Source organism: Bufo gargarizans, chromosome 1 (genome assembly GCF_014858855.1).
Source record: "Bufo gargarizans isolate SCDJY-AF-19 chromosome 1, ASM1485885v1, whole genome shotgun sequence".
Classification (NCBI taxonomy): domain Eukaryota; kingdom Metazoa; phylum Chordata; class Amphibia; order Anura; family Bufonidae; genus Bufo; species Bufo gargarizans.
Genome location: NC_058080.1, coordinates 12,135,058 through 12,148,372, shown reverse-complemented (window position 1 = coordinate 12,148,372; position 13,315 = coordinate 12,135,058). Strand labels below are relative to the sequence as shown.

Below are 13,315 nucleotides of genomic sequence, written 5' to 3'. Positions count from 1 at the left end.
CTAGCCGTAAGAGAAGTCACGTACTTGTATAAACCTTGTTTTATACCATTTGCAGTTCTCTGAATGCAGCCATTGGTGTGAAGAATACAGCTTTAGGTCTTGGCTGTCACGGCTACTGCCAGAGTCATATCTCTATATACTTTTCTCCTGATTTCCAGGCTGCTGCCCAATATACATGTGGGTGTTCTGGAGTTTCCATTGCATCAAATGTACTTTAAGCCACACCTAGCATATAGTGGCGTCGCCGGGGGGGGGGGGGGCAGGCCCCCCCTACATCACGCTGTGCCCCCCCAACTAAAATGCCCCCCCAAGGGAGGAGGGGGATCTGTGGATGACACTGTCATGGGGTGGATCTGTGGATGACACATAGCATAAGATGCTATATACGTATGTGTCATCCACAGATGCCCCCCCATAGCAGTGTCATCCACAGATCCCCCTCCCTATAAAAGTGTCATCCACAGGCAACTAGGACATGTTGAAATCTGAGTGATTTTTTATTTATTTTTTTAAACCACAGACAGCAGGACTTTTCTTCCCTGTTGCGGTTTTAGGTATTGGGTAAAGTATTGCAGCATTTCTAAGCATACTTATGTAAATGTATTGCTGTTATAGCTGCCCCCCCCCCCCAAATTTGAAAGCTAGAGACGCCACTGCTAGCATATATGCTGCAAGTTTTCTGCAGAGTGACTTGTGTGCTTTCAATCTGTTTTAGGGCTCATGTACATGAACGTATTTTCTTTCCGTGTCCGTTTCGTTTTATTTTGTGGACTGTATGCAGAACTATTAATTTCAATGGGTATGCGAAAAAATGGAAGTTACTCCATGTGCATTCTGTTTCAATATGTCCATTCTGCATATAAATAGAACTTGTCCTATTCTTGTCCGCATAACGGACAAGGATAGTACTGATCTATTAGGGGCCAGCTGTTCCGTTCCACAAAATACGTAATGCACATGGATGTCATCTATATATTTTGCGGTTCCGTTTAATACATACGGTCGTGTGCATGAGGCCTTATACAGGCAGCGAAGTGGGTGAGATTTATAAACAATCTCATCCAGACTCTGTGCCTACAGTGAAAGCCGCACATAACGACCCGCGGTGCCGATTTACAATATGTAGCTTGTCAAATTATAAAGAGATTGCCGTGGATTTCACCCTTTTTGGTGCATTTGAGGTCTCCAGGAAGTTCCCAGTTTCTGGATCTCTCTAGATCAGTGTTTCCCAACCAGTGTGCCTCCAGCTGTTGCAAAACTACAACTCCCAGCATGCCCGCACAGCCAAAGGCTGTCCAGGCATGCTGGGAGTTGTAGTTTTGCAACAGCTGGAGGCACACTGGTTGGGAAACACTGCTCTAGATGTCACTTCATGGGTGTCTCTGACAGGTGAGAATATATCAGCACTATTTGGATGCATCCTGAGGTTCATCAAGCTGAGAGACATTTTAAGCACCTTTTCACTAAGGCGTCTATAGCTCCCAGGACCTGCTTGTTTCTCAAACTGTAAACTAGAGGGTTTAACATTGGGACCAGAGCGGTGTAAATAAGGGACAGCACCTTATCTTGTTCCTGGGAATGCAGTGACTCTGGGATCATATAGGAACTGAGTGACACACCATAGAATAATACCACTATGGTGAGATGGGATGAGCAGCTGGAGAACGCCTTGACTCTCCCAGTTGAGCTACGTATCATTAGAATTGTAGTGATTATACAGGTATAGGACATTAATATCATGACGAAAGGAATCACTCCCAAGAATACACATTCAACAGCCACCAGCATCTCAATGGTGGTAATGTCATCACTGGAGAGCGCTATCATGGTCTTCAGGTCACAGAAGAAATGATTAATGTTGTGGGAATAGCAGAAGGATAAATGTGAGACCAACACAGCATGAATCAGTGCATTCAGAAATCCCATGAGCCAGGGCAATGAGAATAATCCAACACACATATCCTTGTTCATGATGATAGTATAACGCAAAGGGACACAGATGGCCACATAGCGGTCATACGCCATGGAGCTTAGAAGTAGAAATTCCGTCCCGACACAAAACGTAAAGAGGAACATTTGTGCAATGCATTCAGGGAACATTATTCTGGTGTCAGAGGTTATTGTAATGGCTAAAAGCTTTGGTAAAGTAGAAGAAACGTAAATAATGTCCTCAATTCAGAGGTTACACAGGAAGTAGTACATAGGTGTGTGCAGCTCAGGGGTGGTGTACACCAGACCAGTAAAGATCAGGTTCCCCAACACAGTTACTAAAAACATTACTACTGTCCCACTGAAAAGCACTGGCTGGAAAGTATCAGGGAGAGAGAAAACTGAGAGGTGAAAATCACTCTGGGCTGTGCAGTTTGTCAAATATTCCTTCATCCTGCAGGTGAAACTCAAAAACAGCATAATCATAGCTCAAGACCAATGTGATTAGATCATAGTTTCTCTAGGTCTCCAGCAGAGATCTGCTAACCTCTGCTGACTCTGCACCAGTCTAAACAGCAAAGCTTATTGAGCTGCAGAAAACAGTGCCAGCCTATAGTGTCTATTTTGTTATATATTAATAGACACTGAATAACAACCTCCAAAATTGAAACATGTGAACACATAATGACCACTGGAAAGTCCTAGGCAGCAGAAACAAAACAGAAAGCTCATGTTAGATTTATTCATATTCATTTCATAGAAGGCATATACGTATATACAGTACTGTGCAAAGGTTTGGAAAAAATGCTGCAAAGTTAGAATGCTTTAAAAAATAGAATTGTTAATAGATGACTACTAATTTATTCTACAGCAGGACAATGGCCTCAAACACCCAGTCAATGTCATCAAAGGGCTCATCCAATTCATGTATATTGAGGACTTATCCTCAGGCTAGGTCAACAGTATCAGATCGGCGGAGGTGCCGGGTGTCAGACCCCCGCTAATCAGCTGGTTGAAGAGAAGGCCGCGGGCCGTGCTAATGCAGCCTTCCCTTCATTGTTTACCTGCTCCTCATTGACATCTCAACAGTGTGCAGTGTAATTACAAGAAGCTTCAATGGGACAGCTCTGTAGCATACACTTGTAGAGGAAGAAGCCATTCCATTGAAGTGATTTGACATCTGCTCACTGCTGCGATGTCGACGGCGAGCAGGTAAAGAATGAAGGGTAGGCTGTGCTGGCACGGCATGCTGCCTTCTCTTCAACCAGCTGATCACCAGGGATGTCGAACCCCCACTGATCTGATATTGATGACCTATCCTGAGGATAGGTCATAAATAAAAATATCTCGGGAAAACCCCTTTAAGAACTATCTTCAGGATAAAGACATCTCAACATCACCCAGTCTCTCTGGGATTGGAGCAAGCCTACATCCATAGAAGATCTGGGCTTAGTTCTGCAAGATATCAGGAACAACCTCCCTGCTTCAGAAACTATTTGCACGCGTGCCTAGGAGAAGGTAAAGGGTGGTGACACAAATAGTGATTGGATTTAGATTTCTCTTTTGTTCATTCACATAGAATTTTGTTCATTTTCCACTCCTTCCTGCACAGGACTGTTATTGTATATATCAGGCAAATATGATACAGTAGCTTTTCTCTGGGACCAGACCAGATCGACTAGCCTATAACCTGCACACATCTGTGAGTCTTTGATGCCTTGACTCTGCATCTGGGTCACCACCTGTTCTTCCTTGGAGTGCTTTGGGTCCTTTCCTTACTACTGTGTACAGGGAACACCCCACTGTACCGGCCACCCTGGACATGTTCTCACCAAGTCATCACAATTTGGCCCTTGTTAGCATTGCTCAGATGCTTTACGTGCCAGTTTTTCTTGTTTCCAACTTATCAAGTTCCAGAACTGTCTGGTCACTTCCTGATATATCCCAGCCCTGACAGGAGCCATGATGACAGGATACCAGTGTTATTTACTTCACCTGTCAGTGGTATTAATGTTATGACGGATCAGTGTAAATTGGATATTGGATGTGTTTTCTACACAAATTCTAACAGCCATTGCACAGATAACGTATTACTATGTCATCTATATTTGTATCAAAGCATCCAAATCAAAGTTGTACTTTGATTTGGACATAAATCATTTTTGAATTTCCTTCAAGGGAGGGGGGCATAGGCCTGGAGACCAAGGTGTCAGATAAGCTGTGAGTTTCCTTCAAGGACCCTTTGGACCTGGGATAATAAATGATAAGATTTAAATAGCCTAAAACTAACCTCGATCTAAAGTACATGCGTAGATCAAAATCACGATCATAAACTAAAAGTTCCAGCGCATGCGTACGGACTTAGAAGAAAATGCACCAAACACCTAGCGCATGCACAGATTTTTTAAAATAATTTATGAGCATCAATAAAAAGACCCTACGCATGCGCCTGGACTTAGAAGAAAGTACACCTAATCCTTGGGACATGCGCAGAATAAATTTACGATTACAAACTAAATCTAAAGTTCCTACGCATGCGCGTTGATTCAAAATGCATCGGCGAAGCGTAAGCATGATGATTCAGTACCGACGGTGGTAAGTGGTTCGATTGTTTCCCTGTCACACGAGCGCCTAGTATCGATTGGATGTCTGACAAGGCAAGACCCACCCACAGTAGTTAAAAACACTGGCTTACCTGGTGCTCGTGTTGACAGTAGCTCCATTTCCCCTGAAGACGCCACATTCGTGGTGAAACATATTGGGGAGCTGCAATCCGGTTTTTAGTTTAGGTGCGGCTGTAACTCAGTGTCCGAACTTGGTGTAACTGCAGACACACCTCGTGTAAGACACATAAGTGGCAGGGATTCACAACAGAGTATATATGTAAAAAGTTAAACTAGGGACTGAGAATCAATGCGACTAGATATGTGATCTCCATGATTGCGATCTATTTAGATATAAATCCAAGAATCCAGATAATAGAATAAAGAGCTGGAAAGTGCAAATAAGAAATCTGTTGAAATACCAATCATGATAAGGATAGACGCATTCTGATAGGCAGAATATATAGGTGAAATAACCTATATTCCTAGTTCACCAGCACCTATAACTTTACATTTCTTTTCTGTTTAGTATTATAAAAAGGAAATAAACGTTATGTTTTAAATGACCAGAAACAGGAATCTACTAGCTTTAGGCTATTTGAACCTTATCAGATAAGCTGTGACAAACTTCAGTGGTGTCAATAGTTTTTTATTTATTTATTTATTTTAACCCCTTTTACGACCTAGGATCAGAATGCTCGTCCTCAATCGCCGGCACTTAGCGCTAGAGGACGAGCGTTCTCGTCCTACAGTCGTTCCTCCCCCCGCGTGCGGTCCCCCCGATCAGCAGCAGAGATCCGGCGGTTACTGACAGCCGGATCCCTGCTGCATCCACCAGCATCGGCAATAACGCCGATGCTGGTGGATTAACCCTGCGGCATATGGGAGGTTTGCGCTCCCTCACTTCATGCATCGGGTCCCCGCGCTGCTGTGACGGGGACTCGATGGTTGCCATGGCAGCCCCAAGCCATTCCAAGGCTTGGGGCCTGTCATGTACAGAAGCCTAAGTGGCCCAGCCCCCAGGCTGGGTCTCCTAGGCAACTGTTAGCGTCTTACACTGTAAGACGCTAACAGTTCAATACAGCACAATACAGATGTATTGAAACAAGGATCAGATGCTGTCCCATAGTGGGACAAAAAAGAAAGTGAAAAAAAAGTTAATAAAATTAAAGTTTTACAAAAAAATTAAAAGTTTCAAGTAAAAAATAAATAAATGTGACAAATAAAGTAAAAAAAATTGTCTAAAAGAATATTAAAAAGACATATAGACATATTAGGTATCGTCGCGTCCGTATCGACCAGCTCTATAAACATATCACATGACCTAACCCCCTGAACACCGTAAAAAATAAAGAAAATAACAACTGTGCTAAATAAACAATTTTTTGTCACCTTGCATCACAAAAAGTACAACAGCAAGCGATCAAAAAGGCGTATGCCCACCAAATCTAACCGTCCCCTCATCCCGCTAAAAATGAGCCCCTATCTGAGACAATCGCCCCGCCCAAAAAATAAAAAAACTATGGCTTAAAATATGAAGACAATAAAACATTATTTATTTTTGTTTTAAAAAAGCTGTTATTATGTAAAACTTACATAAATAAATATAAAAGTATACATATACGGTATCGCCACGTCCGTATCGACCGGCTCTATAAAAATATCAGATGACCTAACCTAAAAACTGTGCCAAATAAACAATTTTTTTTCACCTTACATCACAAAAAGTGTAATAGCAAGCGATCAAAAAGTCATATGCACCCCAAAATAGTGCCAATCAAACCGTCATTGCATCCCGCAAAAATCATACCCTACCTAAGATAATCGCCCAAAAACTGAAAAAAATATGGCTCTTAGACTATGGAAACACTAATACATGATTTAAAATAACATGATAAAACTTACATAAAAAATAAAGTATACATATTAGGCATCGCCATGTCCGTATCAACTGGCTCTATACAAATATCACATGACCTAACCCCTCAGATGAACACCGTAAAAAAAAAAAAAAAAAAAAAGAGCCATTTTTTATCTTACATCACAAAAAGTGTAATAGCAAGCAATCAGTCATATGCAGACCAAAATAGAGCCAATCAAACCGTCATCTCATCCCGCAAAAAATGAGACCCTACCTAAAATAATCGCCCAAAAACTGAAAAAACTATGGCTCTCAGACTATGGAGACACTAAAACATTATTTTTTTTGTTTCAAAAATGAAATCATTGTGTAAAACTTATATAAATTAAAAAAAGGTATACATATTAGGTATCGCCGCGTCCATGACAACCTGCTTTATAAAAATACCACATGATCTAACCTGTCAGATGAATGTTGTAAATAACAAAAAAAAACGGTGCCCAAAAAACTATTTGTTGTTACCTTGCCTCACAAAAAGTGTAATATAGAGCAACCAAAAATCATATGTACCCTAAACTAGTACCAACAAAACTTCCACCCTATCACGTAGTTTCTTAAATGGGGTCACTTTTTTGATCAGGGGGGCTTCAAATGGGACATGGTGTAAAAAAAAAAAACAGTCTAGCAAAATCTGCCTTCCAAAAACCATATGGCATTCCTTTCCTTCTGCGCCTTGCCGTGTGCCCGTACAGCAGTTTACGACCACATATGGGGTGTTTCTGTAAACTACAGAATAAGGGCCATAAATAATGAATTTTGTTTGTCTGTTAACCCTTGCTTTGTAACTGGAAAAAAATATAAAAATGGAAAATCTGCCAGAAAAGGGAAATTTTGAAATTGTATCTCTATTTCCCATTAATTCTTATGAAACACCTAAAGGGTTAACAACGTTTGTAAAATCAGTTTTGAATACCTTGAGGGGTGTAGTTTCTTAGATGGGGTCACTTTTTGGGAGTTTCTACTCTATGGGTGCATTAGGGGGGCTTCAAATGGGGCATGGCGTAAAAAAAAAAAAACTGTCTAGCAAAATCTGCCTTTCAAAAACCTTGAGTGTAGTTTCTAGAATGGGGTAATTTTTGGGTGGTTTCTATCATGTAAGCTTCACAAAGTGACTTCAGACCTGAACTGGTCTTTTAAAAAGTTGTTTTTTGAAAATTTCTGAGAAATTTCAAGATTTGCTTCTAAAATTCTAAGCCTTGTAATGTCCCCCAAAAATAAAATTTCATTCCCAAAATGATCCTAACATGAAGAAGACATATTGGAAATGTAAAGTAATAACTATTTTTGTAGGTATTAATATGTATTATAGAAGTAGAGAAATTGAAACTTGGAAATTTGCTAATTTGGTATTTTTTTATAAATAAAAATGCATTTTTTTTACTCCATTTTACCAGTGTCATGAAGTACAATATGTGACGAAAAAACTATCTCAGAATGGCCTGGATAAGTCAAAGCGTTTTAAAGTTATCACCACATAAAGTGACACTGGTCAGATTTCCAAAAAATGCCTGGTCCTGAAGGTGAAAATGAGCCCGGTCCTTAAGTGGTTAAACATTAAAAAATAAAAACATTTTTACATAAATTTTATTATACTTACATAATGACTGTAATCTGGTTAATAGAAGTTTAATCAAATTATTGATTTATTTTACTGTTTTGTCCCAGGCTTGTTTTTATCTTCATAAGACAGGACTTCAGTAAATTTACTCCGTGACACTGTGAAAATACAAATATCATCAATAATTTTATATCATGATTTACTCCTTTTGCATAGATAATTACTTACAAAAGCAGAATAATAATTTATTGTGAAGTTAAAATTAGTCCAGTCAAATTTAAAATTGTTTAGAAAAATAATTGGTCGACATTCGACAATGTCAGTGAGTCTCGACTCTGATTCTTGGCTCAGCAGCTTGTATTTGTAATGTTCAAGAGACCCAGGATTTCCACCAAGGGGTTATTAGTGACTAGCGGCACAGGGACTGCTGGCATCTGTGAACGTCTTCATTATGTCTGTCCCATGACAATTACGCTTCATTTGTATTTTGTTAGGAGATTCATTTTGGAGAAGTTTATATCCATGATTGATATATGGAACTTTTCTTTTCTGTTGAAATATCTTAAAGTATATCTATACTTTGGGAATAGTGACATATCAAAAGTGTTGATCGGTGTCAGTCTAAATGACGAGGCCCTTGATGAGAAGACAGAATCGCTCACAGCGCCTCCTGCAGGAGACTGAAGCAAGATAGATTCAATAGAAAGTCTATGGGCCCTTCATGTTTCCATCTTGTGCAGCGAGGACAGAGAGTGCATGATGTGAGCGCTTCTCTCTCCTTGTTCTAGCAGTTACACTTGGACATCCTCCAAAACCTTTGATAAATCATATTGACATATCCAACGTTTTCCCAAAGTACAGCATCACTTTAAAGGCAGTCTGCCACCATGATTCTGGAGTATTATCTGCAGTAATACATGATAAATAATATTACTGTAGTGGTAGTAGTAGGCAGATGTCTTTTAATAATTTAGGTGTATCTCTGCCCTGCGCCAAGTGTACTCCAGCCAGGAGCTGGCACACATGAGCTATAACTTACACTAGTTTCTGTCATAAGTTATAGTAAATCCGGAGGGCTGCTTTAAGCCCCACCTCCTTTTCACATCATTTTTAAAAATTGGTGAGAACCTCTAAAAGTCACATTAAGTCAAATTATAGCACAAATCCAGCTTGATATGTGTCTGATGTGTAAGATATGTGTCTATGGGGTCATTTACTAGATATGTATGGGCAGCATGTGGCTCAGTGGTTGGCGGTGGCTCAGTGGTTAGCACAAGTGCCTTGCACCGCTTGGTTCATATCTGACCAAGGACAATGTCTGCATGGAGTTTGTATGTTCTCCCCGTGTTTGCGTTGGGTTTCCTCCGGTTTCTTCCCATACTCCAAAGACATACTGATAGGGACCTTAGATTGTGAGCCCTGTTAGGGACACTGTGATGCTAATGTATGTACTGCGCTGCGGAATATGTCAGCACTATATAAGAGAATAAAATAAATAAGTATAGTAGCAGTAAAGTCTGTACTTCAGAAAAAAACAGCACAAAAACAACAAATCTTCAAGATTATCAGTATAAAATACGAACTATTACATTTCATACAAATCGTAGATGGGCGTATGCGCAGAGATCAATCAGAAGTTGTACTTTTATAATTATCCAATGCTACAAATAATCTTTTATTCATATAGCACCAGTGTAAGGTCTAATACAAGCACCCGGACAAACCAAAAGAGTAGACATGAGAGACTGGTTAGAATAAAAATATTAAGGGAAGATTGAGTTTTTTGGTACAACTTTTTGGTTTACAAACAATATTTGGGCATGTGTACAGAGTTCTAGCATAAATCTGGTGCAGAATTTACGATACTCCAGATCTATGAAGGTCCACGCTCCAGAATAGTAAATTTGTCCAATATTAAAGGGGTTGTCTCATTTATTATCTAGAGGAAGTTAATACCGGGCCCTTACTAATGTATTGTGATTGTCCATATTGCTTCCTTTGTGGGCTGTATTAATTTTTTCATCACATTACAACACTGCTTGTTTTCATGGTTACGTAGTCCATCAGAGGTGGTCGTGCTTGCACACTATAGGAAAAAATGCAGACCTCTCTAGTGGCCGGGACCACGGGACCGCACATAGGCTCGTGTTTTTTCCATTCTGCAGGAAGTACAGGCATTGGACTGCAGAGGACTGGGGTTATTCATTCTGATTGAGTCCCCTTCAGACTGTTTGGGACATTGGGAAAAATAATTGTCATGCCAACGGTAAAGCTTACTGAGACCATTCATGTGAGGTTTCTCATCCAAGGCTATGAGCTGTGCGCTGCGATTAGCCAGCACTGCAGCAAGGGACACCCCACCTACAAAAAAATCAGTCCAGTAAAACAGACGGAGCTGAGACACCGGAGCCTATACTGGGCGCCGCTCTGCCCACAGATAGTTAGTTTTTAGTTTGTATACTAGTGAAAGGTCCTCTTTAACCTTGAAATCATTGTTCTTCCATTGTTAACCATGGTGACCTGCAAAGAAACGCATGCAGCCATCATTGCGTTGCATAAAAATGGCTTCACAGGCAAGGATATTGTGGCTACTAAGATTGCACCTCAATCATCAATTTCTAGGATCATCAAGAACTTCAAGGAAAGAGGTTCAATTCTTGTTAAGAAGGCTTCAGGGCGTCCAAGAAAGTCCAGCAAGAGCCAGGATTGTCTCCTAAAGAGGATTCAGCTGCGGGATCGGAATGCCACCAGTGCAGAGCTTGCTCAGGAATGGCAGCAGGCAGGTGTGAGCGCATCCGCACGCCCAGTGAGGCGAAGATATTTGGAAGATGGCCTGGTGTCAAGAAGGGCAGCAAAGAAGCCACTTCTCTCCAAAAAAAACATCAGGGACAGATTGATCTTCTGCAGAAAATATGGTGAATGGACTGCTGAGGACTGGGGCAAAGTCATATTCTCTGATGAAGCCTCTTTCCGATTGTTTGGGGCATCAGGAAAAGGGCTTGTCCGGAGAAGAAAAGGTGAGCGCTACCATCAGTCCTGTGTCATGCCAGTCCACTGTGTCGCCAGAAGTCCGCTCTGGCCCCATTCACTATAATGGGGGCCGGCTGAAGGTACGGCCGCAGCACGCAAACATGCCGAGAGGCTGCCGAAATAAAATTACAGCATGCTGTGATCGGACCTCCTGTATTACTCTGAAGCTCGTCCGTACATCTTTGTGTCTTGTCCTGTACTGTGGCAAATGCACTTTAGAATCTGACACACGCCGCCCGTTGCCATCGCAGATAGACCCTTGTTCCTCTATACAGCTTTTTTTAGCATGTACTTTATTTGTTAGAGTATGTAAGGATGTTCTTTTTTTTTTTTAAATCAGTTTATTTTGATTGAAATAAACATTATTACGTGAACACCAAACGGATGTAAGAATGTTCTGATGCTCTGGGGAAGCTAAGCTAGTTGGCGATGTGCTTGGGGCATCTGCACCAGTCTCCCTCTGATTGCTCTTAGGTGTTGGTAAACATTCTTCGGTATACATTTCTTTGTTTATTTTTATTGAGAAAATATAAAGAATACAGAAAATAATAAAATAACATGGAAGTCAATTAAACTGTGTCGAATATGAGAAATGATATCTGGACATGCAATCATAAGGTATAATCATATCTAATAATGTAATAAAGCGTAGTCCAAAGACCATGAATATTTTGTCTAAATAAGAGTGTGAAGAGAAAGTAAGTAAAGAGCATGAGAGAAAAAACTGAAATTGAAAAAAAGAGGAAGCAGAGGAATGGGACGGAGACAAATAAAACAATAAAAACAGAAGGGGGGTGAAAACCCATGAATCATGAAAAGCACCGGATAGAAAAAGCTTCCATAATCATGATCTCCATTCGCTCTAAAAAGTTTACTCCTGTAATCTACTCCTGAATTAATGGAGGGGAAGAAGATTTCCAGTCTCGGGGAAGGAGGGTGCCGGCAGCTGAAAAGAAGTGGGGAGCCAGCTGGGGAGAAGGTGATATCTATTTTCCAGACACATAATTACATTAATGTAATTTACTTTTAAGAATTTAAAACTATCTACTGTTCCTGCTGTGACCACTTGCTGAGGACGTCTATTCCACAGATTCACTGTTCTTACAGTAAAGAAGTTTTGACGCTTCTGGAGACTGAGATTTTTCTTCCCCAGTCGGAGGCAGTGCCCCTTGTCTTTTGAGGGCATTTTACATGAAACAGTTTTTCACCGTATTTTTTGTTGTGGCCCATTTATATATTTGTACAGGTTAATCATGGCTCACTTAGACGTCTCTTCTCAAGACTAAATACATTGAATTATCATAACTAAGACCCTCCATGCCCCTTATCAGTTTAGTCGCTCTCCTCTGTACTCTCTCTAGCTTCCGGGCGTCCTTTCAATGGACTGGTGCCCAGAACTGAACAGCATATTCCAGATGAGGTTGCACCAACGCTTTGTAAAGTGGTAATATAATATTACATCCCTGCCCTGCGAGTCCACGCCTCGTATAATGCCTCGTTTAATGCATGACAATATCCTGGTGGCCTTAGAAGCAGCTGATTGACATTGTGCTGTTTTTTAATATATGATCTACAAGGACAGCCAATGTGGCAGGCGCAGCACTATGTAGTGCCTTTTGCACTGTGGCATTACAGGGAGTGCAGAATTATTAGGCAAATGAGTATTTTGACCACATCATCCTCTTTATGCATGTTGTCTTACTACAAGCTGTATAGGCTCGAAAGCCTACTACCAATTAAGCATATTAGGTGATGTGCATCTCTGTAATGAGAAGGGGTGTGGTCTAATGACATCAGGTGTGCATAATTATTAGGCAACTTTCTTTCCTTTGGCAAAATGGGTCAAAAGAAGGACTTGACAGGCTCAGAAAAGTCAAAAATAGTGAGATATCTTGCAGAGGGATGCAGCACTCTTAAAATTGCAAAGCTTCTGAAGCGTGATCATCGAACAATCAAGCGTTTCATTCAAAATAGTCAACAGGGTCGCAAGAAGCGTGTGGAAAAACCAAGGCGCAAAATAACTGCCCATGAACTGAGAAAAGTCAAGCGTGCAGCTGCCAAGATGCCACTTGCCACCAGTTTGGCCATATATCAGAGCTGCAACATCACTGGAGTGCCCAAAAGCACAAGGTGTGCAATACTCAGAGACATGGCCAAGGTAAGAAAGGCTGAAAGACGACCACCACTGAACAAGACACACAAGCTGAAACGTCAAGACTGGGCCAAGAAATATCTCAAGACTGATTTTTCTAAGGTTTTATGGACTGATGAAAT

General features: G+C 40.8%; 1 protein-coding gene across 3 annotated transcripts in view; it reads left to right on the top strand.

Annotated features, from left to right (window-relative positions):
- The window catches only part of LOC122938780, a 291,534-nt gene that overhangs the window by 63,088 nt on the left and 215,131 nt on the right, over positions 1 to 13,315 (top strand). Inside the window, exon 1 of one of the 3 annotated variants that reach the window (XM_044294557.1) lies at positions 11,897 to 12,020. The exons of the other annotated variants lie outside the window; for them this stretch is intronic. Within the exon in view, the coding sequence (XP_044150492.1) occupies positions 11,940 to 12,020 (81 nt within the window). The 5' untranslated portion in view covers positions 11,897 to 11,939. Of the gene's footprint in view, positions 1 to 11,896; positions 12,021 to 13,315 lie in introns of those variants that run through there. 3 annotated transcript variants of the gene reach the window in all.